At 48.7% G+C, this 27390-nt stretch overlaps 1 protein-coding gene across 16 annotated transcripts in view; it reads right to left on the bottom strand.

Annotated features, from left to right (window-relative positions):
• Positions 1-252: 252 nt before the first annotated feature.
• Positions 253-27390, bottom strand: part of SPECC1 (sperm antigen with calponin homology and coiled-coil domains 1) — a 219867-nt gene continuing 192729 nt past the window's right edge. For 10 of the 16 annotated variants that reach the window (XM_067021731.1, XM_067021724.1, XM_067021727.1 and 7 more), the window contains 3 exons: positions 19000-19116; positions 9320-9379; positions 253-1816 (listed from right to left, as the gene is read on the bottom strand). In XM_067021731.1, coding sequence (XP_066877832.1) covers positions 1727-1816; positions 9320-9379; positions 19000-19116 — 267 coding nt within the window. In that variant the 3' untranslated portion in view covers positions 253-1726. Of the gene's footprint in view, positions 1817-9319; positions 9380-18296; positions 18788-18999; positions 19117-27390 lie in introns of those variants that run through there. The other 6 variants (XM_067021725.1, XM_067021732.1, XM_067021729.1 and 3 more) reach the window with 4 other exon arrangements.

Here is a 27390-nt window from a genome sequence, read left to right as displayed (position 1 = left end):
GCCTAAAGGCAGCAGCTCCAGCAGGGGCGGAGGGGAGACGGCAAGGCCTCCACCGCAGAGGCTCCGTGCGCTCCGAATCCTCCCGGGTGATCACTGAAGACAGGACGGGGCGGCGCCCAGAGGCATCGGCGGCCCCGCGCCCACGGCGCCCCACGGCGCCCCCAGGCCGCGCGCAGCAGCGACGGCCGAGCCCACTCCCGGGCACCGGCGGACACGGAGCATCTTCAGCGGGCCGCCCCTCGGGAGGCGCGCGTCGGGGCGGAGCCTCCAGCTTCCGCGCGAAGACGAGCCGTCACGGCCGCCGTCACCAGACCCTCTGCTTCAGCGCTTCCCGGGGACTCGGAAAATATCCGGGACACGACCCCGGTCCCTTTCCCAGGCCTCTGAGCCCGCGCTGCGCCGGGGAGGAGTGTGTGCTTTCGACGAGCCCCCCGCGGAAGAACCCCAGGCAGCGGCCTCGGCAGCTTGAGGCGGCGGGACGGGCGCCGTGTGGGACCCGGGTGCCTCCTCCAAGGCGGCCGGGAGGGAGGGCCGAGCTCGGCCATGCCCAGGACAGGGACCGATGGGGCCCCGGCTACGAACAAGGGCTCCCAGCGGCCTGCAGCGGGTACTGCGGGCTCCGGGGCCCTGGGAAGGACCCTGGTCGGCGGCGCTGATGCAAAGCGGCTGCGGGACCCCCCGGCCGGGGTGAACCTCGTTCGCCGCGTAATGCACGTTTCTTTGCCCCGGCGGTTACCTGCGCCTGCACCTCCGGGGCAGAGGGCGGCTCCCGAGAGGGCGAGAGGGCTCTGCTGCCGCTTAGGGCGACTGCAGGCTCCAGGGAAGCTGCGTTGCCTCCTTCGGGTGCACCCCAGCCGGCTCTGCCCGCCCCCGGGGCCTCCGCTGCCGAGCCAGTGTAGGCGGCCTGGGGAAGGGCTAAAGCCACAGCCAGAACTGAAATACTGTTTACGCCGCCGTCTGCCCGGCATCCCAGGAAACACACGCCCTCCAGCTGTTTGGCAAAAGCGCGAGGGCCCCGGCCGGCACAGGCCAGTCCCTTCTGTCTGAGCGACTCCGTCAGGTTCCGTGCGGGGCAAACGTGTGGGTGTGGACGGGGCGCGAGGACGTGCAGGACACTCGGAGCAGGTGACGGTCGCGGAGGCTTCCCGTCCGCCGCCGCTGAGCACGCGGTCCCGGTGCGACGGCGTCTGACACACACCCTCCCGCCCTCCCAGGGACACCCAGCAAACCACCCAGGGGCTCCTTGCGTCTCGAGTTTGCTCTTCCACCCAAAGAAGCAAATAAGGGACAGGAGATCTGAAGGTGGTGAAGTCCTTACTGAGGACGCGAGTCTCCTCCCCAGAACGCACGGCGCTCGTGTGTTTCAGGGCTGCTTGAGAGCAAACTTTCTCTTTTTGTGTTTTGTTGGGCGTTTTGGTTTTTGGAGGGGGCTGGGAGGCGTCATGTGCAGCGTTTTTATAGACGCAGAAGCCAGCATCTCTAGTAGAGACGGTGGGGTTTGGAAGTGCTGTTTGTCGTGAGACTCGGGGCAGCTCCAGTGAACATACCGCTGGGCTCCCGCGGAGAAGGGGGGCCCGAGAGAGCGCGGCTCCCCCCACTCACGGGCCTCGCGCATCGCGGTTCAAGGTGGGCGCGGCGGACCCGGCTGTCTCTTGTGTGTGTGCTGGCCCTGGGCAAGCTGGGCGGTGGATGGAGCGCGGACGGGCTGCAGGTGCTGCCTCTGGACTTACGTCTCGAAGTACTTGTAGATCTGGGCCACGTAAAGCATCACGCTCTGCCAGTCGGGCCGGTCTGTGTGCAGCATCTCACTGAGCTCCTGCGGGAGAGGGCAGAGGTCATAGGGCGCCACGCAGCCTTCCCACGCAGCCGGCAGGTGCAGGCAACACCCAGCCGGTGCTAAAGGTGCTCAGTGAAAAGAAAAGCTTTTCCTTCCCGTTTGTTCAAGAGGTGCTGTCCCTTTTAGGCAACACTAGACTTGACCTCCCGCCTCTCCCATCTTTTAACAACGTGACAATGAACATTAAAAGAAGTTTTGAACTAAAAATCAGAATTGCCCTGTGATCCAGCAATCCCACTCCTGGGCATATGTCTGGACAAAACCATAATTCGGAAAGATCCGCGCACCCCAGTGTTCACTGCAGCGCTATTCACAGCGGCCAAGACATGGACATAACCTAAGTGTCCATCGACAGAGGAGCAGACAAAGAAGATGTGGTGCATATATACGATGGAACACTACTCAGCCATAAAAACAATGAAATAATGCCGCTGGCAGCAACATGCATGCAGCCAGAGATTACTACACTATGTGAAGAGAGTCAGACAGAGAAAGACAAACACCATATGGTATCACTTACATGTGGAACCTCAAATATGACACAAATGAATCTATATGCAAAATAGAAACGGACTCACAGACAGAAGAGACTGGTGGTTGCCAAGGGGGAGGGCGTTGGGGTCAGCAGATGCAAACTATTACACAGAGAACGGATAAACACCAAGGACCTACTGCAGAGCACAGGGAACTGTATTGAGTATCCTGGGATAAACCATCATGGAAAAGAATATGAAAAAGATGTAGATATGTATATAATCGAATCACTGTGCTGTACAGCAGAAATTAACACAACATTGTAAATCAACTAGACTTCAAGAAAACAAAAGTTTTGAAAAGAGTCACCGCGATTCCACTATTGTAAAAGGATTCCCACCTCTCCAAGCTACCTCTGAACGCACATCTGTGTCCCACACGCTCCGTCACTGTGTGCCCTGTGCTTTGCCACTGAACACTTTTCAGACACAGTTGCCCGCACGCCTGTGCTGTGTCATTTTAGCAGATGTGCCCCGTCCAGGGGGAATGACCAGCCCCTGTCCCCTCAGTGCGTGGCGTGCGACTGCGGCCCCTTCCTCACCACACAGACTTTGCAGTGAGCGTCTCTGTGAGGTACTGCTTCCTTCTGTTGGGTTCGTGCCACAAAAGTCCTGACCCGACTGAAAGCTGTGTTACCAGAATTAAGGGTCACCATTCAGTGTTTTAGTGTTGCTTCCCCCTCATTTGGTTGTCAATGAGCAAGCGGAGGCCAGGGGTGACAGCAGGCAGGACGGCACTCCGTCTACTGCTTGGCCAGGCTTCCCTGAAATTCGTGCTGCTGAACGTATTGGATTCTTTTGTGGCCACAGGAGAACACTAGGGAAGGTCCTGGCGTAAAGCCAGAAGCAGAGGTGCAGTGGAAAAGCAGGCTGAGCTCAGCACCTCTGCTCCTGGGTGGGGTCAGAACTGGCTGAGGCCTGGAACCAACCATTTCGCTTCTGTTTCAACATCTATTTGACTGATTTTGCTCCCTGGTTATGCGAAGAAATCAGCAAAGCATTGGTCATGGGAAGGGGGTGGCAAAGAAGAGTGTGGAACATTCCACACAGATGTACCTAGAACAATTTGAAAAGGAAAACCAAGTGTTCACAGAATGCAAGGGGAAAAAGTCTCCTTGCACCGAAAATACTGCAGCCAGGACCGTGCACGCTGACTGATGATGCGTGAAGAGCTAAAATTCTTAGAGCACGAGGGTTGCCAACATGACAATACAGAGAAGAAGTGGTGAGGAATCGAGCCCCTTGAGAGGCAGATGAGCTCTGAGAACAGAGGGGCGACCCAGCGATGTCGGAGGGACGGCAGACCTTCCTCCAAGGGGGGCAAGGACGCGTCTTCCTGCTCGGAGAGGATTCGCAAGTCTGATCAATATTCACAGTTTTACCCAGAGTATCCGATAGGCCTGAGCCTAACGATAATTAAATTTGAAAATATTTTGGTACATGGTTAACGTCACATCTGAACGTGTTTGAAGAAATCATTTAGCACCTTTCAGGAGAAGAGAGGATACGCTGCATCAATAAAAATCTGCTAGTGCGTGACGCTTGTTTGATTTAGTAGCTTAAAACCTTCCCAAAATAAAAGAAAACACCAGGCACAGATGGCTTCACTGGTTAATTCTTCCAAACAGTTCAGGAAGAAATAACACCAATTCTACACGATCTCTTCCAGGAAACAGAAGAGGGGTAACACCTCCTCACTCATTCTGTGAAACCAGCGCCAATACTAAGACCAAGACCAGACCAACGACATTACAAAAAGACCTGCCAATTTCTCACTTGAACATGGACACAATAATCCTTAATAAATATTATCAATTGAATCATGATCAAGTGTGGTTCATCTCAGGAAAGCAAGGCTGCTTCAACATCCATAAATCAATGTTATTTATACTAACAGACTAATAAGAAAAACCATACGGTCATATCAATAGATGCAGAAAAAGCATTATACAAAATTCAATAGCTATTATAATAAAGGTTCTCATAATACCAGAAATAGAAGGGAATTTCTTTTACCTAATAAAGCACATTTACAAAACCCAAAGGCTGACATCAAACTTAATAGTGAGAAACTGAGCACTTCCTCCCCAAGATCAGCAAAAAGGAAGAAGGTGAGGATGTCTTCTCTCACCTCTCCTAGTCAGCACTGTACTGGAAGTTCTAGTCAGTGCAGTAAGGCAAGAAAGAGAAACAAAAGGCATGCAGATTAGAAAGAACTAAACTGTCTCTATTTGCAGATGACATGACTGTCTCTGCAGAAAACTCCAAAGAGTCCGCCGGAAAAACCTCTTGGAACTAATATGCAAGTTTAGCCAAGTCTCCGGACACAAAATCAACAACTTTCCTACATGCCAGCAACGAATAACAGCATATGAAAAAGAAGAAAAAAAGCCAACCATTTAAAATGGCACCCCAAAAAATCTACATGCATTAAACTGTAAAACACCACATGCAGAAAATTACTACAGATGAAAGAAATCAAGAAGCTCTCAATAAATGGAGAGATATTCTAGGTTCATAGCTTGGAGACGGAGTATTGTTAAAATGGCAATTCCTCCCATCTGACCTATAGATGCAATGCAACCCCAATCAAAATCCCAGCAAGCTTTCTTTTTGGGGTAGATAGTGACAAACTGATTCTAAAATTTACAAAGGCAGAGGTACCGGAATAGCCAAAACAATTCTGAGAAGAAGAATAAAGTTGGAAGACTTGATGTCACAATTTATAAAGCTCTATTAATCAAGGCAGAGTGGTGCTGGTCAAGGGGCAGACACTTGGGGCATGTTATGCGTATTTTACCACAATAAACATAATTGATAAAAAGAAAAAACGATGGGGTTTCTTGTTCTCAGGGGTCTTCGTGGGGATGGAGATAAGCTCTACAATCAGAGAAATGACAATATAACACACGCGTGCTCCACAGACTACGCATAGATTGTGCTTTCAGAGCCCAGGTGGGCATGGTTGCCCAGAGGCAAGGTCACAGAGGGGTGAGACGTGGGCTCGGGAGACAGCTGGCCTCCTTGACCCTTGTCTTTGCTACTCACTGGCCACGTGCCCTTTCGTGGAAGCGCACTGTCTCAGTGTCCCACCCGCAAGGAGCATCTATGTGGCAGGACTTCGGAGAGGGCCGATGAGCCGGCATCCGGAAGATGCCCGGCACGGGGTAAACACGCACAGAGTAAGTGAGTCAAGTGTCCAAGCGGCCTGTGTAAGATTTCTGCTACAGATCAGGCCCCGTTATGCCTAAGGAATCCTTCTGATATCCCCAGAACATCCTGAGCTGTAATGACCTCCCTTCCCAGGTGACCTGAAGACCTCGGGCTGTGTGGACACAGCCCGGTGGACACGCTGGCTCACCCAGCAAGCGACACCCTCACAGACCGTACGACCCAGTGCGGGCGTGCCCAGCTCAGCAGGTGCGAACACATCCGCCCTCGGAGGGCACACACGCTGGCTGCTTTTGCGGCAGGTGGCGACCGTGTCACACATGTTCCCTCTCCTATTCTTCCTGTGAGGAGCTGTTCCACCTGCGATGTGGCGTGTTAGACTTCTATACTACACCGCGGCCGGGAAGGAGTGCATTCTAAAATTTGGGGAACACTGTAGGGTTTTCACTTGTAAAAAATCTCATCCTTGCTAACACGGTAAACCCAGAAACCTATATTTGCTAGAATATACACATATAAGGGAATTTTTTTCCCTGACTAATCCAATAACAGAACTTGACCAAGGACTTGGGATTATTCCTGCTATCAATTCTGATTGGGTGTCTTTTTAAAATGTCATGTGTAATTAAATATATTCTTTTTCAATCCATCTCACGATACTGTAAAGCAGATTTAATAATGTAGGGAGCTTCTATTTTCTTGATGGCATAAACAGGTTAGATTTTGCTCACAAACATTCCTAAATGTCTTTGAGATCCATCATGTTTGTCAGCGGTTCCTCAGAGACATCTCTACAAATGAAATTGCCGGCTCTGACTATTAGCTCAACAAGATGATCTCATTTGCTTCCCAGCTTTCACTACAATAGTAGTACATGAGATGAAAAATCGGAAAAAATGTTAAATTTAAAAAGCAAATGTTAACTGTAACACAACAAAGAAAACCGTATTCCGTGTATAATACCTTCTAACAAGTTCTCATTGTGTCTTTGATTCCTTATGTAAATTATCTGTGGTTACTTGTTAGCTGTTTAGTGTTTCAGAAGATAAATCAGGTTTCTGCTACTCCATCGTGGCCAGACATTAAGTCCCCTCACTCCTTTGTAGATTCTCGAGACTTGTATTTACACAATAGGGACACCTGTTTCTTAAAGGTTCAGTGGAATTGGGGCTCACGGGGATTTTTTTGTTTGTGTGTGTGTGTGACTATATTTGAAACAATGAACTTCACCTCTTTAATAAAGGTTAAAGTTCTACTTCTTTCTGAGTAAGTTTTGGAGAAATATTTACATTTACTATTTGAAGGAATGTATTTACGTATTTTTTTTAGAAAACTGCCCATTCTGTTTCAAACACTTTGGCGTACACTGTCATGGTACTAAAATTCCTATGGTAGCTATCCTTTCCCTTTGTCATTTCATCCTCTGAGGTTACACAAGTATGTCTCACTGTTACTTCAACTGAGATTTTCCTAATCACTAGTAAGACTGAACATCTTTTTAAATGTTTACTGGCCATTTGTGAGTTGTCTATTCCAGACTTTGATAATTTTCTACTAGGTTTTTTAAATTATTATTATTGGTTAGTGGAAATTATTTGTGGATTATATGTCTTTGCTTTTTTTGCAGTTATGTTATGATGTCTCTGGATGGATATTTTGTATTATTCATCCTGTTTGAGATTCATTAAGAATCTGTGGTCTTTCATCATTCTGGAAAAATTTCAGGCACCACTTCTTCAAATATTATCTCTCTTCACTTTTTCTTTCCTCTTCTTCTGGAATTCCCACTGGACGTGGGACTTAGACATGGTCTGACTTTATCTTCCGTGCCTCTTAAGCTCTGTGACAGACACTGTCAGATGTTCCCAACCTCTCTCTCCCTTGAAAGGCTTCCCACTAAATCTAGAGAATGAGAAATGTTATATGCTTACTTTCTCAAATTCCCTTGCAGCTGGTGTGGCCACATAACAGAGTACTACCAATGAGATGGAGGGACACTGGGAAGCCTTTTGGTTTCCTTATCAAAGGGGGAAGATGTTAGGCACTTGCTCTTCTCCCTTCTCCCTCCTTCCTGCCCTGCAGACAGGAGTGATGTCTGGAGCTTGGTAGTCATGTTCAACCACAGAGAAACAAGTATGAGGACAAAGAACCAACAGATTAAAGATGGTGGAGTGAAGAGAAGAGACACTCTGGGGTCCTTGATTATAACATTGAGCAGTGAACCATTCCTGAAACTAAATATATATATATATATATATATATATATATACACACACACACACATATACATATATATATATATATACATACACACACACGTATATATCTTTATGGTTGAAGCAACTGTTAGTTGGGTTTTCCATTTCTTGAAGTTGAAAAACCTATTAACTAATAAAACCCCTCTACTACATTCTCCATTTTTAAATGTCTCTGTTTTATGTACTGGGTAATTTCCTTAGATCTAGTTTCCAATTCAGTAGTTCTCTCTTCTGCTATATCCAATCACTTTTCAGCCCAGCTGGTAACTGGTATTTTTAATTCCAAATTTTAATTTCTACAAGTTTTACTTGATTCTTCTCCAAGTCTTTTTTTTAATAGTACTGTGTTCCTTCTTTATGATTTTAATATGTTTAAACATAGTCTTTTGAGGTCTCGTTCTTCCTGTTTTATTATCTCAAGTTCTGGCAGATGATCCTCTTGTTGGTGGTGCCTGCTGACTAGCTCAAGTAGATCGATTTCTTTTCTCTTTTAAAATTTTATTGGAGCATAGCTGATTTACAGTGTTGTGTTACTTTCAGGTGTACAGCAAAGTGATTCAGTTATACATATACATATATTCATTATTTTTCAGATTCTTTTCTCACGTAGGATATCACAGAAACTTGAGTAGAGTTCCCTGTGCTATACAGTAGGTCCCTGTTGTTAAGTAGATCATTTTCTTGAGCGTTTTGTAATTCTGGATTGTGAGTGTATTTTCAGCAGCCTCTGTGCTACGGGCCCAGAAGCCTCCTACAGCAGAGACAGTATAAACCGGGGGCTGCTTGCAGTAGATATTATAAATTTGGACTCCAAACCTCATCCGGCCCAGTTTTCTTTCCTTACAGGAGATTTTCCATTTTTTGGCCACCAAAAAAAATCCCAGGAGGAGACCAAGCTTCCTTATCACCTCCCTGGACTGGAAGGTGGAGATTTTTATTTCCCCGTCACTAAGAGTAGCATTTGTGAGCCTTGGTTTTGTGCAGGGGTCTCAGGACTAATGCACTGTTTACGGGAGCTCGGGGCCTTGTCTCTTGCCCCTGTGTGGGCAAGAACCACAGCCTATACCCATCAGACGCCCGCTCATTACAAGCTCTCTCCACCACCCCAGCCCCAGCCCTGGGCGTGGCCAGAGTCCCAGCACATGCCTCAGGGCTCTGGTCTACACTCCTCTTTTAATTTCCAGCATCTGGTTATTTCCCAGTCTTTCTTCAGAGATCAGCTATGTATTGACATTTTAAAAATTACATTTTATTCAGATTTCTAGGTACCCTGAATAAGAGGGTTTTAATGATAATTCAGTCTAGAACTGGAATTTATCCACAGTGAAATCTTCTTCACTGAAAACACTCTAAATCACATGTGGTCAGACGAACGGGATAACTTCCATTAGGAATCAGAGCAACATTATCTTCAGCAGATGGATTTCACTGCTCTGTAAAAATGATTTAGTAGACGGTATAAAGTTCTTCCTCATATGATTAGAACAAAGTATCACAAGGACATGAAGGAGGATACTTACCAGGCTGGGTTTGATGCCTACACTTTCAGCTGCTTCAAATGCCAACAAGAGATTTCTTTTCTAGGTTAAAAAGACAAGTGAAATTATCAACTAAAAATATATAGCTTTTGCTAGGAAAAAACACCAACTGACATTCCTATAAAGATTACCTACTGTTTATAAAACACTTAAGTTTTGAAGTCAAATATGCAACCAATGATCTTAGTTTATGGGGGAAAAAAAGATTAACAGGTTACCGTTGTCACTAAAAATAACATTATTGATTGATTCCTGACCATCAAAGATACATTTTTGCTAATTCGGTGTTTTTGGGTTTTTTTTTTTTTTTTTTTTTGCTTTGTCAAGATTCACGACATACACATTATGTTGTGTATCAAGTTGTTTAATCATGGTGTTATACCAAAAAAACTATCAAGGTAATATGTGCACATCGTTAAACATAGTCATATGGAAAACTGTTGCTTCCCTCAATCCTGGTCCTTGGGAGAAGAAGTTTTTGTTTCTCTCTTTAATTCTGGTGATCTCCTCCATATCTCTGTAACCGCTCACACCACAGTTGCTTGATTTCCAAAACAGACGCCTTGCCTTCTAAATTCTTCCCAAGATAAATGAAGACTTAGGTACCTCTCTCCTCCCTGCATGCTACTCACATAGCTCATGTCTGTGCCTGTGTTAGTTATGTTTGTGACTTTCACCGTTCTCCTTGCACCTCCATTTCTCGTCCCATCAGTTACAGACAGCAGTTCCCGGCTCCACTGTGTATGATAAGGAAGACGTCCCTTGCCTTTCATCCACCTCGTCAAGTTTCAAACTGTTAAAGCTGGTAGAATTTGCTTCCTTTTCTTCAACCACACGGAAGTGTTCAGCACCCTCTTCACAGAGCGACTTTGAAGGCTGAACACAGTAAGCGGTATTTACACAGCAGCTGAGATCAGATTCCCCTCCCCAGTGCCACGGTCGTGACGCCGTGCCCCTCAAAACATTTCTCCAAATGATTTTCTTCCTTATAACTCAACCAACAGCTCAAAACCACACCACGTTTCAGTGTGCTCCAGACCTGGACCTTGACCGTCTTCAAGTCCGTGTGTTTTCAGTTCTGCTTGTTGGGAATTTTCTTGCTGGGAGAAGAACTGTGCCTCCTTCTCATCTTCTGGTTTCTTATCTTTCTGACTATGGCTTACAATCCATGATATTCTCTTTGTACCAAACGGACTTTCTGTTCTAACAAGTTCTGTTCTCTCATTGCCCCCTTTATTAGGCCCCGAAGCTCTTAATCGTATCATTATTCTATGAAACCCTGCAGCCCTGGAGTCCTCCAGAACCTGTTGACTGAAAAAACAAACAAACAAACAAAGCACAACCTAAAAAGTGGAGAATTATGTTTTATCTGGTGGACATACTGAGGACTTAAGCCTGGGAGACAGGCTCTCAGATAGCTCTGAAGGGATTGTTCCGAAGAGGTCAGGGAGAAGCCAGAATACATAGGGGTTTTGCAAAAACAAACCAGGTAGTTGAATATCAAAAGATTTCTGCTAATTAAAGAAAAGAACAAACTTCTCAAGCTAGTGAGTTTAGCACTTTTCTATGCATGGGAAGATGCAAAAGTCTGGGCTCATTGAAATCATTTCTCTGAAATGCACCTTAACCATCTAGAGCCCGTATCCTGCTTTCTTCCTCCGTCCTGGATCCCCGCAGCTTACATGGTCGGGGCGGGGGCAGTGGCTGAGGGCTTGATGGCCACAACATCCTTTGTTTACTGATAGGGCAGGAGACACTTTTTGTCCACAAACCTCATGTCAGTTTTTGGATAATACCCCTGTTCTTTTTTTAAATTTTTAAAATCTATCTATCTATCTATCTATCTATCTATCTATCTATCTATCTATCTCTATCATCTATCTATCTATCTATCCATCCATCTACCCATCTATCCATCTCTATCATCTATCCATCTATCTATCCATCTATCTCTCTATCATCTATCCATCTCTCTATCTATCCATCTATATCTATCTATCCATCTATCTATCTATCTATCTATCTATGGCTGCACCCTGCAGCTTGCAGGATATTACTTCTCCGAGCAGGGATTGAACCCACACCCTGGGCAGTGAAAGGTCAGAGTCCTAACCACTGGACCGCCAGGGAATTCCCCTGAGAACCATATTCTACTAGAACACATTCTTAGTTTCCCTCTTAAAGAAAGGCTGTGGGAGAAATACATTTTCCGGATGCATCCATATACGAAAGTTTCTCTTTTCTACCATCACACTTGGTTAATAATCTGGCTGGATACAGAACTCTAGGTTGAAAATAATTTCCCCTAGAACTTCAGAGGCTCCACATCACTTAGCCCTCGTTTGTTGCTCCTTTTTTGGGACCCTTTCTGGCTGTTCTCTGATGCTTCTTCATCTGGATGAACTTAAGAATCGTTTGGTCCTGCCTCCTCCCGCAATTCATTTGAAGTCATTCAGATTATATGAAACTTTAATTAAACTGGTAAATTAAGTATAACTGAGAGACGAATGTTTCCCTACGTATTCATGTTTTCTGTTGCTCAGCAGAATTTCGTAATTTTTGCATTTAGATTTTGTACATAATTTTATACATTTCCCCACTTCCCCTTTCTGTCCTTTCCAGCACATCTGGTGCCTGAAGATTAAGGGGCCCTCTGGACACCGAGGCAAACTCTCTGTACTGGGTACCAGGTCACGGGAAACACTACACCACGGCAGAAAACTTTTCTTCCGGTCTGTGGTCGGGGCCTTGGAAAGCCGTTGACCTGTGGTCACCTTGCCCAAGCCGCCAGCCCCCTTCCTCCAAATTAAAGGTAATAATGGGGAGGGACTGCGTGGAAACTTGAACACTGCTCTGCGTCCTGCCGAGAGGGGAGCTGTCCAGTGGCTCCTGGCTTCCTTTACTTTAGCCCCAGCCAGCAGCAGGAAGCTCCTCTTTTGGTGCTAATGCGGCCTTCGTCCTTATTTTAAAGTGCTTTGGGTTCATTCTGGGGGAGGAAAGGGCTTTGTAAGCCAATGGCTTTTAGGCTACCATTACTCCAGACATTCAGAAACGAACATTTTTTTATGGTTTTTGGTGTGCAACGCCAAACAGCTCTGTAAATGTTAACACAGTTCTCAGTTCCAGCGGCCGTGTCTAAGCGCTCATTTTCTCCCACCTTCACTGGCACAGAACGGGACGATTTTCAAAAGTCTCTGCCAAATGTGACAGGCTAAAAATAATATTTTGTTTTAATTTGTATTCTTTACCAGTAAGGTCTAAGGAAAAGGCATTTCTAAACCTCAGGTTTTATACAGAATTCCCACCCGCGCCCCCCCCCCCAAAACCCTTTATCCTGATTCTAATGAAACTGCTAGTGTTTTCTAAGCAGAAATTGAACAAAGAAGAAAGAGTCGAAAAATTGTCAGAAAACACTCTGAAATAGCACATGGTATGTATGACACGGACCATTATAGGGAGAGGTGGTTTCTGGTGCACGAAAATGACTTTTATTGGTTTTGGTGGCAGCAGGACATTAGTGGTGAAGCATCTCGATCCTAATGCTCTCATCAGAACACCGTCACGGCCACCGCGGGGAGGCCGGAGGGGAGACAGACGCAGACAGTGTGTGCCCAGCCGGGACCTTCCAGCCCCTGGACGGTGGAAGCCCCCAGCCACGGGGACTCTGCTGCTGGCCCTGCACTGGGGATCTTGCCTGAAACTGACGCGACTGAGGAGCCCCGGCCCAGAATTTCCCCCTCACATCAGCATTTCCTTTCAGACGCCAACATAAAGACGCTCCATCCTATCACCTGAATCTGAGGACCTCAGAGGGAGTTTCACAGGAGGACAGAGGAATACGCTTTTTACTGAAAAAACACTAAACTTTGCACTGACTGTAACTCACATCCGGTGCTTGAAAATCACTTTAACGTCTCAGAAGACATCCTTTTAATGTCATCAGAAATTCCCTACCTAGTACCGATGTCACACTTCCGCTGAGGAAGGAGGAAGAGCTCCTGAACGTTCTGGGCTATCGAGAGCTAGATCATACAATTTTTAGATTCTGACTTTAATGGGTTTTTACAAATATTACAGGCCTCTCTTGGTGCCCTTTTGGATGTATGTTGCTCAGCAAAAAACCCGAGAAGCACCCGGCACTGAGAGCTCCCCAGATCTGGACTCCAGGTGAGGGCTGGGCTCCACGCATCCCGATGAGGTCAAACGCATACTCTGCATTCAAATTAGCTCGTCCCCTTTGAAGCCCAACCTCCAATATGCCCCTCCTAGGAAGCCTTCCCTGCCTGAATTCCCTCTCTCTCCACCAGCAAGACACTCCCAGGCTGAGTCTCACACACATGCTCAATTTTAAACTGTAATGATTTGATTTGCCACGGCTCACGGGCCCAGCCGCTCCGCGGCACGTGGGATCCTCCCGGACCGGGGCACGAACCCGCGTCCCCTGCATCGGCAGGCGGACCCTCAACCGCTGCGCCGCCAGGGAAGCCCCGACACGCTGTTTTTGAGAACCCTCATCAGTAACTGTGATAGATATGAGTTTCTCTCCCCATCCTGAATGCAAAGCTCCCCCCGGGCAGTGGCTAAACTGTCCCTCCACCCAGAGCGCCTCTGCATGGGGGCATTTAGGAAGCAGGAGGCTGGCTGGTCCTTTGGGGAGGCTGTGAAGCCACATGACCTTTTTTTTTTTCCCCCCACACTGTGTGACACGTGGGATCTTAGTTCCCTGACCAGGGATCGAATCCGCATCCGCTGAAGTGAGTAATCTTAACTGCTGGCCCACCAGGGAAGCCCCAGCACATGACCTTAAAATGAAAACTCTGGCCACCCGGAGCCGAGTCCTTCATCTCCTCACAGACCCGAAGCCTTCCACGGTCCGACGGCGTGCTCCGGACCGGGGAGAAGAAAGGCCACCGCACGTGTAGGAACCACGGGCCCCTGGACCACGCGGGCAGCAGAGTGACCGAGCCGTGACGCCTGGCTGTTCTGCAGGCTTCCAGATCCAGGCAGCCGGCCGTGCAAGACGGAAGCAATGTCACGATCCCAAGTGCAACAACAAACGCTTTCGGGCCCATTATTTTCCGACACGTCCGTGCTGACTGGAGGGCAAAGCGCCCAGGACTGCAGGCAAAAATGTCACACTCTGAGCAGGTATGTGCATTAGGCGCTGACCGGAGCTCCCCGTCGGCAGGGATACCCGCCCAAGCGTAAGGAGCGCCGCTCTCCCGGCACCAGCGAGACACACGCTCCCGAGGAGACAAGCTTCCTTCTTAGACTTGCCGGGGGCCGTGATGACCCACGACCCGCAGCAGACCTGGACCATGTTAACCATTTAACGCACAGCCCTCTGTCTCAAAATCCTATGTAACTGTGCTTTGACCTCTAAAGGGTGGAACAGTTCTTGGAACTTTCTCAGGGGCTGTTCCCGGGTTATAACCCTCAACTTGGCTCCAATAAAAGTTTCTATTTCTTCGTTAGATGAGGTGGTTAATTTTTTTGTCAACAGTGCCCAGGCTGCGTGGACCCCGGGACTCCACGTGCCCCCGCTGGTCTCCTCCGTGGCTGTTCCTTCCGGCCTTTTCGCTGGGACACCCTCCTCTGTCCTGACAAGTGCCGAGTCCTCAAAGCTTGTTCCTTGGTCTTCTCCGTGCCTCTGTGAAGTTGTGATTTATAATAAGAAATGCACCTTTCATCTTTGTCCTGGTTCCTGGCACAGAGCTCCTAAAACCTTTGTAATTTTCTATGTCGGAGCCACGGGGGCATTTTTTGTTACAATATTTGGTTTCTGTCCTCGGTTCCAGAAACAGCTTCAGAGCCATAAAGGTGAAACAGGTGTGGTTTTTTTTTTTTGCCTGCATTGGGTTTTCGTTGCTGCGCGCGGCCTTTCTCTAGTAGCGGCGAGCGGGGGCTACTCTTTGTTGCGGTGCGTGGGCTTCTCATTGCGGTGGCTTCTCTTGTTGCCGAGTACGGGCTCTAGGCGCGCGGGCTTCAGTAGCTGCAGCATGCAGGCTCAGTAGTTGTGGCTCGTGGGCTCTAGAGTGCAGGCTCAGTAGTTGTGGCGCACGGGCTTAGTTGCACTGTGGCATGTGAGATCTATCCCAGACCAGGGCTCGAACCCATGTCCCCTGCATTGGCAGGTGGATTTTTAACCACTGCACCACGAGGGAAGCCTGAAACAGGTGTCTTTTGTTACTCATAACAAACCCCTTCCAACAACACCAGCGTTTATGTTAATGAGGCAATTTTTTTTGAACCCCCTGGATGACTGAAGGATGGGCCTGGTTGCCAGGGGAACCAACGATGGGATTAGAGGGTTGGAACTTTCTGTCCCACGCCCTGACCTGCAGGGGCGGGAGGGGGGCTGGACGTTGAATCAATCACCAAAGGACAATGATTTAATCAATCATGCCTCTAATAATGAAGCCAGCACAAAAACCCAAAAGGACGGGGTTCAGAAAGCTTCTGGGTGGGTGAACGCATCGATGTGTGGGAGGGTGGCACGTCCCAAACCCCAGGGGACAGGAGCTCCTGTGCTTGGGACCCTCCCGGACCTCGCTCTATGGACCTCCTCATCCGTAGCCTTTAATATCCTTTGTAACAAACCAGCAACCTCGTCAGTAAGCTGTTTTCCTGAGTGCTGTGAGCTGCTCTAGCAAATTAACCGAACCCGAGGACGGGGTCCTGGGAACCTCTGATCTACAGCCGGTCGGTTGGAAACACAGGTGACAACCTGGACTTGTGACAGGTGTCTGAAGGGGGTGGGCCGTTGCGGAGGACTGAGCCCTTAGCCTGCGGGACCTGACGCCGCCTGCAGGTGGAGGGTGTCAGAACTGAGTTAAACTGCGGGACACACAGCAGGTGTCGCAGAACCACCCGGTGTGGGCCCCCCACACCTGTTCACAGAGGGCTTTAATACCACGTATACCTGCCCTGTTCAGGTTCATGTCACTCATGACATGTGGCTATTTAATTACAAGTAATAAAATTAAAAACTCAGTTTTCCAGTCACACAAGACACTTCCCATCAGCAGCCCACGTGGCGTGTGGCTACCGCATGGGACAGCATGGATGTATCAGACAGCCATCACTTCAGCTCAGTGAGACACAGCCCATTCCCTGGGGCCCCAAATCTCTATTTCCAGCTCTGACCTACCCTCTGAACCCTGGGTTTGCTATCCAATTGCCTCTGACATTGCTACCTGCATACTTCACAGACATCTCAGACGTAACATGATTCAAAATGGACCATTTTCCCCCCAGATGTTTAATAATCCTGTCCAGCCTGCTTTACAGATTACAAAACATAAATTTTAATTTATGCCCTGAAACTTTAATACTTCTGTGATGGTTAATCTTATGTGTTGACTTTGCCAGGCCTTGGTACCTAGATTTTTTTTTTTTTTTTTTTTTTTTTTTTTTTGCGGTTCGCGGGCCTCTCACTGTTGCGGCCTCTCCCTTTGCGGAGCACAGGCTCCGGACGCGCAGGCGCAGCGGCCATGGCTCACGGGCCCAGCCGCTCCGCGGCACGTGGGATCCTCCCGGACCGGGGCACGAACCCGCGTCCCCCGCATCGGCAGGCGGACTCCCAACCACTGCGCCACCGGGGAAGCCCCGTGACGGTATTTTTAAGATGAGATTAACATTTAAATTGAGTAACTGACTTTGAGTAAAGCAAATGACCCGCCATAAACGTGGGTGGGCCTCACCCAATCAGTTGAAGGCCTGAATGGAAAAAGACTGATCTCGCACAAAGAAGAGGGAGTCCTGCCGGCAGATGGCTTTCAGACTCCACCTATAACACCAACTCTTCCTTGTGTCTCCAGATTGCCAGCCCGCCCTGCAAATTTCGGATTTGTCAGCCTCCACAACTGCATGGGCCAATTGCTTAAAATAAACATCTCTCTCCCTCTCTGTCTCTCTGTGTATGTGTGTATACATACACACATACACACCCACATCGTAGTAGTTCTGTTTCTCTGGAGAGCCCTGACTGATACACACTCGAAACAAGTAAATCACTCTGTTCACTTATCATCGCCGTCAGTGCCAGGACCACTTGGCCTTTGCTTACATCCGAGTGTGAGAAAGTCAAAGGCAGAGCTTTCAAACACTTCTGTTCCTCCCCCCTCAGCAAGCGGTGCCGTCAGCCGGACACCCGGGTCGCCTCTGACTCGCCCTTCCCCCCACAGCCACCGAGTCACCGCGCCCAGCTGCTTCCGCGTCTCAGATGCATCTCGAATCTTCCTCCGCCTTCCCACCCACGACGCTGCCACCGGCCTCCACTAACGGGTGAACAGGGAAGGGAGCTCTCACCACGATGCCTACAACCTCCCAACGGCGGCCTCTCTTTCACTCTTGTCCCCGTGACAGTTCCCTTTTGCACAGAGAGATCTTTTCAGAACAGGAACCGTTGTCTGTCAGTGTTCAGTGCCGTCTGCCGGCCGTCGTGGGAGCCAGGAGGCATGGCGGGCCACCTTCCCCGTCCCCTGCAACCCTGGCCGCGAGCACCGGGCGTTCCCTCGGCTGTGCTCCCTGGTTCTGGCAAGTTCCCCCTCTTCGTGTCGCTGGCCCCCCCATGTCTGCTCTTCAGCTGGAATTCCGCCCCCTCGGAGACCTTCCCAGCCTTCCTGGTGGAAGTTAGGCCCCCTTGTTCACCTTACAGCCCCGTGTTTCTCTCATGTTCTTCTACATTTTGTTTATTTACAGTGTTGCTTGTTACAGGTTTACTCGCTCGTTTACTGAACGTCCACCTCCTGAGGACAAAGAGCCTGTCTGCGTGCTCACTGCCGCCCTCATTACCGTGAGTGACGCCTGGCGAGAAACGCTTGTTGAGTGAATGAGCACAGGGCCCGGGACAGCGTTTCCCAAAGTACACTCTGTGGAATGTGATTTTTAGGATGTTCTAGGTCAGGATTTGGCAAACCGCAGCCTGCAGGCCAATCCTGGCCCTCAGCTTGCTTTTGTAAATAAAGTTTTATTGGAACACAGCATGCCCATTTGTTTACAAAACATCTGTGGCCGCTTGGGCGCCGCAATGGTAGAGCTGAGTAGCTGTGACAGAGACCACAGGACCACAAAGCCTACCGCACGCCCCCAACAGAAGAAATCCGCTGATTCTTGTTACGGGTGATTATATTAAAAGTTAAAAAGGTCCCGTGGCTCTGATGTAGGTTAGGCTAAACAGAGTAACACAGGTTTCTTTAACAAAGGACTTCTTGACGTCTCTACGAGTGCTGTGAATCTCCAAAAGCGTGATATAATATACAGCTTCCCAAGCTTACTTGAGCAGGGAACTCTTTTTAGTGGTGCTTTCTGGTTCTTTGGAATCTGAAAGATTTTGAAAGATTTTGAAAATGCTGGCCAAGGTCTTGAAACCATGAAGGTGAGAGTCCATCAGGGATGTCTCTGAAAACTTCTCAGCAGCCACTGTCAACTGGGCTCCACTGTGTTTTTCTAGGTAACAAAGCAAACTGAGAACATGTACCAGGGGTGGGGTTCTGCAGTGTAGACCTGTCCTCTGTAGTTATCTGTGCTGGAACCAATACCCAATTTCCACCTCAAGTCCACAAACCTCACCCTGGTTGGGATGTATCGAAAGTATGAGGAGTTCCCCTTGTGTGTTCTGGAGGGTAACCAGGGTGAGCAGGGAGGGGTGGGGGACTTACCTTCTCCTGACTGTTCAGCTCCTGGTACGGGATGTGAGCAGGCAGGTAGGTGTGCAGGAGAGCACACAAGGCCAAGCCATCACTCCAGCTGCTGCTGAAATTGGTGATATCGATGTTCTGCGGGGGGAAAGCAGCATTTATCACCAAACCGTGCCAAGTCACAGACTATGAACGGGACCGTGCTAGGATCCATGTGCACATCCACCTCTGGGTTTGCGGAAAGACGAGATCAGACGCTACTCAATCGGCTTGCAGTACCTTTCATTTTGGTGCCAGCAATGGTGGCCTGGTGTTGCCCAAATCCATTCACAGAAAAGCACAAGGCACTTCTCTGACGGTCCAGGGGTTAAGAGTCCATGCTTCCGCTGCAGGGGTAATGGGGGACTAAGATCCTGCAAGCTATGCCGCATGGCCAAAAAAAAAAAAGGCACGAGAAAAGCCTTTGAAGCTCAAAACAGTAGGGAACTTGTTTTTTTTATTATTAATTTTTATTGGAGTCGAGTTGCTTTACAATATTGTGTTTACTTTCTGATGTACAGCAAAGTGGATCAGTTATATATATACACATACATCCACTTTCTTTGAAGATTCCCCTCCCAGTTAGGTCAGCACAGAGCACTGAGTAGAGTCCCCTGTGCTCTGCAGCAGCTTCTCATTAGTCATCTGTTTTACACATAGTAGTGTGTGTGTGTCAATCCCAGTCTCCCGGTTCACCCCGCCCCCCCTTCCCCCTCGGTAACCATAAGGTCCTTCTCTACGTCTCCGAACAGCAGGGAACTTCTGCCCCCCCTCCGGTATGTCAAAGGCTCTGACATCTTACTCTCAAATTACCCTGCCCAGTCAGCTTTGCACATGCCAGCACCTCCCGGCCTTACGTGGCCAAAGAAGAATCACCACCGCCACCACCTATGACCCCGATTAACAACAGGAGACCAAGACGAAACAAGAAGACCTTAAAAACCCACATGGCTTATTCCTGCCACTACCCTCTTCTCCCCACAGCTTGGGGGCGTCTCACGGGGGGAGAAAAGCACGCTCAACGGCCTCCTCACCAGCGTGCCGGACACCCCGGCGCTGAGGCTTCACCGGGAGAAAGGAGCCCCTCCTTCAGGACAGGCGGGGACCCCGGGAGCCGCCCGGCAAGCAGTGACACGGAAGCCAGCATCCGACTTGACGGGCAGCCCACGGAGAGGACGGTGCCCAGGCAGGACCCCTGGTAGCTCCAGGCTACCCCCACCTCTTAGACGCTCACATCCATCTGCCTCCTTCTCCCTGGGCGAGCCCACCCTTGACAGGGTTGGTTTTCTTCCCGAGTTCACAGGCTCACCCTGAGTGAAATGCCAGGTCCCCAAGCCCACCGACTCCTCAGCGCTTAGGCTGATCTACACGGCAGCGGCCCGAATGCGTCGAAACAGCCTGCAGAGGCCGTGGAAGCAGCTGCAGGGGGGCACCCCGCAGGGGGCCCGAGCGCAGGCCTGCTCTGGGCGCTCTGGGCGGCGGCGGCGGAGGAGGTAGTGTCGCCGCCACGCACGCTGCTTTACCTGAGCCAGGGCCCGCTGGGGACCCAGGGCCCGCACTGGCCTCTCTGACAAGTCTTCTCCCGCCCCCAGCTGCGGTCCAGGGCGGTCCCGGGGCCCCAGGACGCCCCTCTGGAGCGCCGCCTTCAGCCGCGCGCCCTGCTCTGGGTCTGGTCTGCAAGCGCATCCCCCCCGCCTCAGCAGAAGAATAACTTAGAGGAAAAGGGAGAGCGGCCAACAGGGCGTTCTGCAGGACAGACGCTCAATTCTCTTCCGTGTCACTTATTCCTGGGTAAAAGTGACTGCGGTAACTGCTCTCCTTGACTGGAAGTCGGAGCAGGACGGGGATTCTGGGTGGGGGCGATGCTGTGCGTCGTGAGCTGGACGCTCGTGACGTGGGCCACGTGCCCTTTGTGAGCGTTCTCTGCGCTGTACGTGCCGTGCGTATGTACAATAAAACCTACGTCAGTGAAACAGAAAGGCAGGAAGGGAGGAGGGGGAGGGGCGAGGGAGGGTGGATTAGGAAGGAAAGAGGAAAGACACTGGGACCCTGACCTTCTTAAGGGGCTGAACTGTGACTATTAAAAAGAACGCCAGCACTGTGCAGTTTAGGTGCTACAAGATTCACGGGCAGGAAAAAGCAACCCGCTGATTATTTTCCCAAGGGTGATTACTCACGGCAAACTCTCTCTAACTTTCTCTGGGATATAAATACCTCAGAGATATTTCTGAGTGAGAGAAAATTCTGGGAAAGGGAGGCTCAGATATAAAAAAGGTAACGTGCTGGGCGTCTCCAAAATAGGTTAAGTTTCTAGGAGCACTTAGAAGAAAATTTCGTTAAGATAAGAGAATTCTGTCCTCAGGGCAGCAAAAGTCATCTGAGAAACACGGAAACACTGAACGAAGGGCACAGGGGAAGCTGAACTAACTTTAGTGAACGTCCAAGAAAATAATCAGAGTGGCTGAGATTGTAGACAAGTTCCAGAAGGGCGAGCGGAGAAGCAGCACTCTTAACGCAGGGGGACAGAGCAGAGCAAAACCCAACACGCCGCAGCATTTGCTTCCGGAAGGTTCATTTCATTTGCTTCTGTTGCCTGGAAACACCGACATCTGGTAGAAGCAAGAACCACTCTGCGGAGCCTACGCTGGCGGGTCCCCTCAACCCCACCGAGGACGTCGCTGTGTCCCCACCCCGGCTTCATCTTCTCTCAGGGCCTCTCTAGGCTCTTCCGCTAGATTTCTACGAGCGGCTCGGCTCTGTGTGCACTAAATGCACGGGTTTTTAAAAAGTTAACAAGAAAAACAAATGAAGGTTCTGGGAAGAAGACGGGAGACTGATTAGAAAACGCCGTCTGTCCCCTGCTGTAGGGACCGGCTAGCTGTCCTGGGCACAGGGAGGCCTTGGCATCCCCTCTCTGGGGCCTCCTGGACCTTTTCTGGAGGCGTCTTCTTGTCACAGCTGTAGAATCAGACTGGGTGGTTTTTTTTTTTGGGGGGGGGAATGTAACAATTTATAGTTCATGGAGGATAAAAGCAGCTCATTCCTCAGCAAGGTTCAGCTCGTCTAGGAAGGAGTCCTGGGGAGACCAAGCTTCCTTTGAAGATTTGGTGAGAAACAGTACAGAGAATGTGCACACATGGGGGGTGGGGGGGGCAGGTGAAATCACCACAGAGGCGGCCTGCAAGCCCCCCCCCCCCCCCCGCACGTCACCCCGGCCTCACTCCCTGCCTGGATACGCGTCTGCATCCATCCCATTCCAGGAGCCGGGCCAGCCACGGGCTACCCAGTGAACCCCGCGTGGACTGCACAGTCCTCGGCCGTGGAGCCGTGGAGCCCCGCCTGTGGACCACAGGGGCCCCTCTCCGCAGATTCTTCCTTTCTGAGGCCCCGTACCGCTGCACGTCACTGCTTTGGGTGCCCACTCTGACCACTCCCTCCCACCCCCGAACACGCCAGCTCTGCACCATGATGGAAACTGTGCCCCAGCAGAGAGCTGTGACCACGGGGTCACCTCGTGAGTTTCCTTCTCTCGGAGATTAGCTGCCTGGAGATAAGTCTATCTTATCAGATAGCTACATGTATAAGCCAACATCAAACATTATTAGAATACAGATGAACGGATTTATCATCTTGGGGAAAGAAAGCCATCCAAGGCACAAGATGCAACAAGCATAAACGAACTGAGAGAACCGACTACATAAAATTAAGTGTCTGTATGACAAAAATTAAAAATAAGATAGATGCATACATACAGCAAATGACTGATATCCAGAATGTATTCCTTTAAACCTTGAGAAAGAGAGAAACAGCTCAAGCAAACGCTGGCGGAGGAACGAACTGGTGAGGTGCCAAAGAGGAAAAACAAACAGTCAGAAACAATAAGAAGAGGTGCTCAGTCTCAGCAGAAAATAGAAATAGTGAAATATTTCACTCAACCAATTGGCAAAAATGAAATAGACGGTAAATTCACAGAGGTAATTAAGATACGGGGAAATAGGTATTCTTATATCGGCTGATAGGAATACAGATTGGCACAGGCTTTTAGGAAGGCAACCGGAAGCATTTATTTTTCATGAAAATATGATTTGATCAAGTAATTTCACTTCTAGGCAGCTTTTCTAGAAGAAATAGTCATGCATCTATCTGCCCAAAGACATACCCACACGAATGTTTACTGCAGCATTATTGTTCAGAATGCAGAAGTAATACCCTAGGTTGTCTACCAATTAAGCTAAATACACTTTTCTTTTGAAAAACTTAATGAAAAATCTGTAACTCAGTCTTCTAATCTGTTTACGTTCCTATGAAGCTCGTGGGAAAACTCTGATGTTCTGGGTTTTGATATGTTTGCCATATGCAGTAACTTCTAGATACTTGGTATTTTTCATGAATTATTGGATAAACGTTAATCTAGAGGGTTGGTCCTGTATTTTTCTACACCATCATTGACTTAGTCGAGGAAATCTGGGAGAGACAGAGAATAACAAATGCATAGATTCAGATGCCAAAAAGATTTCAATAAATCAGAAACAGGAACCAAATTGAGGAGACATTCAACCTAATTCTTCATCTTCCTCTTGTATGTGTTTCCTGTTTTTTTTCTACAATGACTATGTGCTACTTTTACAATTAGGAAAAATAATACACATTATTAAAAATATTAATGGTATCGGGCTTCCCTGGTGGCGCAGCGGTTGAGAGTCCGCCTGCCGATGCAGGGGACGCGGGTTTGTGCCCCAGTCCAGCAGGATCCCACGTGCCGCGGAGCGGCTGGGCCCGTGAGCCGTGGCCGCTGCGCCTGCGCGTCCGGAGCCTGTGCTCCGCAACGGGAGAGGCCGCGACAGTGAGAGGCCCGCGTACCGCAAAAAAATAAATAAATAAATAAATAAATAAATAAATATTTTTTTTTTTTTAAAGAAAAATACCCAATTGTTATAAAAAACATTTTTAGAGGGTAGAATTGAGCAATGGACTAGGAGTTGTCACTGTTTATTTATTTATAAATTGATTGATTGATTGATTTTTGGTTGCACTCGGTCATCACTGCTGCGCGCAGCCTTTTTCTACTGGCAGCGAGCAGGGGCTACTCTTTGTTGCGGTGCGTGGGCTTCTCATTGCGGTGGCTTCTCTTGCTGCGAAGCATGGGCTCTAAGCGCGCGGGCTTCAGTAGTTGCGGCACACGGGCTCAGCAGTTGCGGCTTGCAGGCTTAGTTGCTCCGCAGCATGTGAGATCTTCCCAGACCAGGGCTCAGACTTGTGTCCCCTGCATTGGCAGGCGGACTCTCAACCACTGTGCCACCAGGGAAGCCCAGAAAAACCTTTTTATTGCTCAAAATTTCATCCATCTGGGCATGCATACACAACTGCGAGCAGGAAAGGGGGGGCTCCTGAGCACACTGGCTCACGAGATAAAAGCAGCAGGAGTTACGGGTTGACAGCACCTCAACCACAACTTCGTCTTTATTCTCCAGACAAGCTCTACTGTTGCCTCAGGTTGTAAGACAATGCCTGGTGCCATTTAAAATGTCTCCACAACATACAGACGGCCAACAGGCCCATGAAAAGATGCTCGACCCCGATAATTATTAGAGAAATGCAAATCAAAACTACAATGAGGTATCACCTCACACCGGTCAGAAGGGCCATCATCAAAAATCTACAAACAATAAATGCTGGAGAGGGTGTGGAGAAAAGGGAACCCTCTTGCACTGTTGGCGGGAACGTAAATTAGTGCAGCCACTATGGAGAACAGTATGGAGGTTCCTCAGAAAACTAAAAATAGAGTTATCACATGATCCAGCAATGCCACTCCTGGGCATATATCCAGAAAAGACAAAAACTCTTAATTAGAAAAGATCCATGCACCCCAATGTTCACAGCAACACCATTTACAACATGGTGTAAACATGGAAGCCACCTAAGTGTCCATCAACAGATGAATGGATAAAGAAGACATGGTACATATATACAATGGAATGTTACTCAGCCATAAAAAGAAGGAAATAATGCCACTTGCGGCAACACAGATGGACCCAGAGATTATCATACCAAGTGAAGTCAGACAGAGAAAGGACAAGTATCATATGCTATCACTCACACGTGGAATCTAAAAAAATGATACAAATGAACTTATTTACAAAACAGAAACAGACTCACAAAGAAAACAAATTTATGGTTACCAAAGGGGAAGGGGGGGGTGATAAGTTAGGAGTACGGGATAACAGATGCGCACTACTCCCTATAAAATCGATAAACAATGAAGATTTACTGCGTGGCAAAAGCACATGAACTATATTCAGTATCTTGTAATAACCTATCATGGCACAGAATCTGAAGCTGTACGCCTGAGACGAACACAATATTGTAAATCAACTATACTTAAATTTTTTTAAATGTAAAAGAAAAATGTCTTCACAAATCACCGTGTCTCACAAACAGCTGCAGAAGCAGAGACAGCAGGTGAAAAGGGGCCTCCACAGAGTACAGGCCAATGAGGACATTGGTTTACTATTGGGAATCTATCTTTATAAGGCAGGAAAAGAGCCACTTTAATGACGATAAATAAGTCAGAGCATTTTACATTCTCTGCATCACAGCTCTCAAGAGACCTGTCTCAGAAAAGAAAACAACCACCGGAGCCCCAAGTGGCCTGATGGAGCGCAGGCTGCTCGCTATTGGTTAGGCGTTTGCTGGTGCTTGTCTGGGAAGCAGAGACAGAAAAACACGGGGCCGGCAGCGACGTGGGTGTCCTTTCCAGATGCAAAATAAGGTTCGTTTTGGACAACACAAAGACTGCTTTTTTCTCTAACAGAGAAGAATGCGCAGCTGCTAGCTGAGAGGTTAAAAACGGGCTCAAAGATGTCTGGGCCTTCGTGACAGCACAGCCATCTCCTTGCTAGCTCAACTCGCGCAATACAAAATCAGAAACTGAACAGATTCAGACACATTTTCAAGCAAGTCTCTTGACATCCCCTGACATCTGAACACTGGCTTCTTGCCATCTGAAATGCAAAAGCCAACGATGACTGGAATGACGGGGGACACCTGTGTACATCTTCATCTAAGGGAGGGGTCAGCCAACTTTTCCTGGGAGGGGCTCTTTTGCAACTGCCCAGCTCCACTCTTGTAGTACAGAGGCAGCCACAGGCGGCATGAAAATGAATGGATGTGACTGCGTGACAATAAAACTTTATTCATGAAAAACACGTGGTGGGCCACATCTGGCCCCCGGGGCCATGGTTGGCTGAACACTGATCTGAGTCAAGACTTAAATGTTACTTAGTGTAACAGGACCAGACCTATGCTATTTCAAATGGCAAAAGCTCTGATGACATAAAATGTGAAAAAATAAGAGCCAGGCCAAAATGAGAAAATTCTGAGTTATAGTATGTTTGGAGAAGCCCATTTTTCTGAAAAATGTCGGATCAATCTTTTAGGTTTATGTTTGATTTTCACGCCCATTCTTTGTACCGTAATTCCTTAGGTGTTCTGCTCTTCCACTTTAAAGTTTTTGTCAGAAAGGGACTGGTTTAATTATTGACTGTAACACACTTTTATGGCCTTTTCCCTCAGACTTTACCCCCAAACTGTATGTCATAACACAACGATAGATACAAAGAATATATTTGGATTATGAATCGTGATATTAAAGTGAACACGTGTGAAACTCACCTCCCAAATAAAAACTAGAGGACCAACACCTTGCGTATCTCCATTTTACATTTCAATTAAAAAAATTATTTATTTCATTTATTTATCTTTGGCTGTGTTGGGTCTTCGTTGCTGCGCGCGGGCTTTCTCTAGTTGCGGCGAGCGGGGGCTACTCTTCGTTGCCGTGCACAGGCTTCTCACTGCGGTGGCTTCTCTTGTTGCGGAGCACAGGCTCTAGGCGCACGGGCTTCAGTAGTTGTGGCACATGGGCTCAGCAGCTGTGGCTCGCGGGCTCTAGAGTGCGGGCTCAGTAGTTGTGGCGCGGAGCTTAGTTGCTCTGCAGCATGTGGGATATTCCCGGACCAGGGCACGAACCCGCGTCCCCTGCATCGGCAGGCGGACTCTCAACCACTGCGCCACCAGGGAAGCCCTATTTTATTTTATTTAAAAAATAAATTATTTATTTTATCTTTGGCTGTGTTGGGTCTTCGTTGCTGCGCGCGGGATTTCTCTAGTTGCAGCGAGCGGGGGCTACTCTTCGTTGCGGCGCGCAGGCTTCTCACTGCGGTGGCTTCTCTTGTTGCGGAGCATGGGCTCTAGGCGCACGGGCTTCAGTAGTTGTGGCGCATGGGCTCAGCAGCTGTGGCTCAGGGGCTCTAGAGCGCGGGCTCAGTAGTTGTGGCGTGGAGCTTAGTTGCTCCGCAGCATGTGGGATCTTCCCAG

The sequence above is a fragment of the Kogia breviceps genome, chromosome 19 (assembly GCF_026419965.1).
Source record: "Kogia breviceps isolate mKogBre1 chromosome 19, mKogBre1 haplotype 1, whole genome shotgun sequence".
Lineage (NCBI taxonomy): Eukaryota > Metazoa > Chordata > Mammalia > Artiodactyla > Physeteridae > Kogia > Kogia breviceps.
Note: the sequence above shows the minus strand (reverse complement) of the source record. Positions and strands in the feature narration are given on the sequence as shown.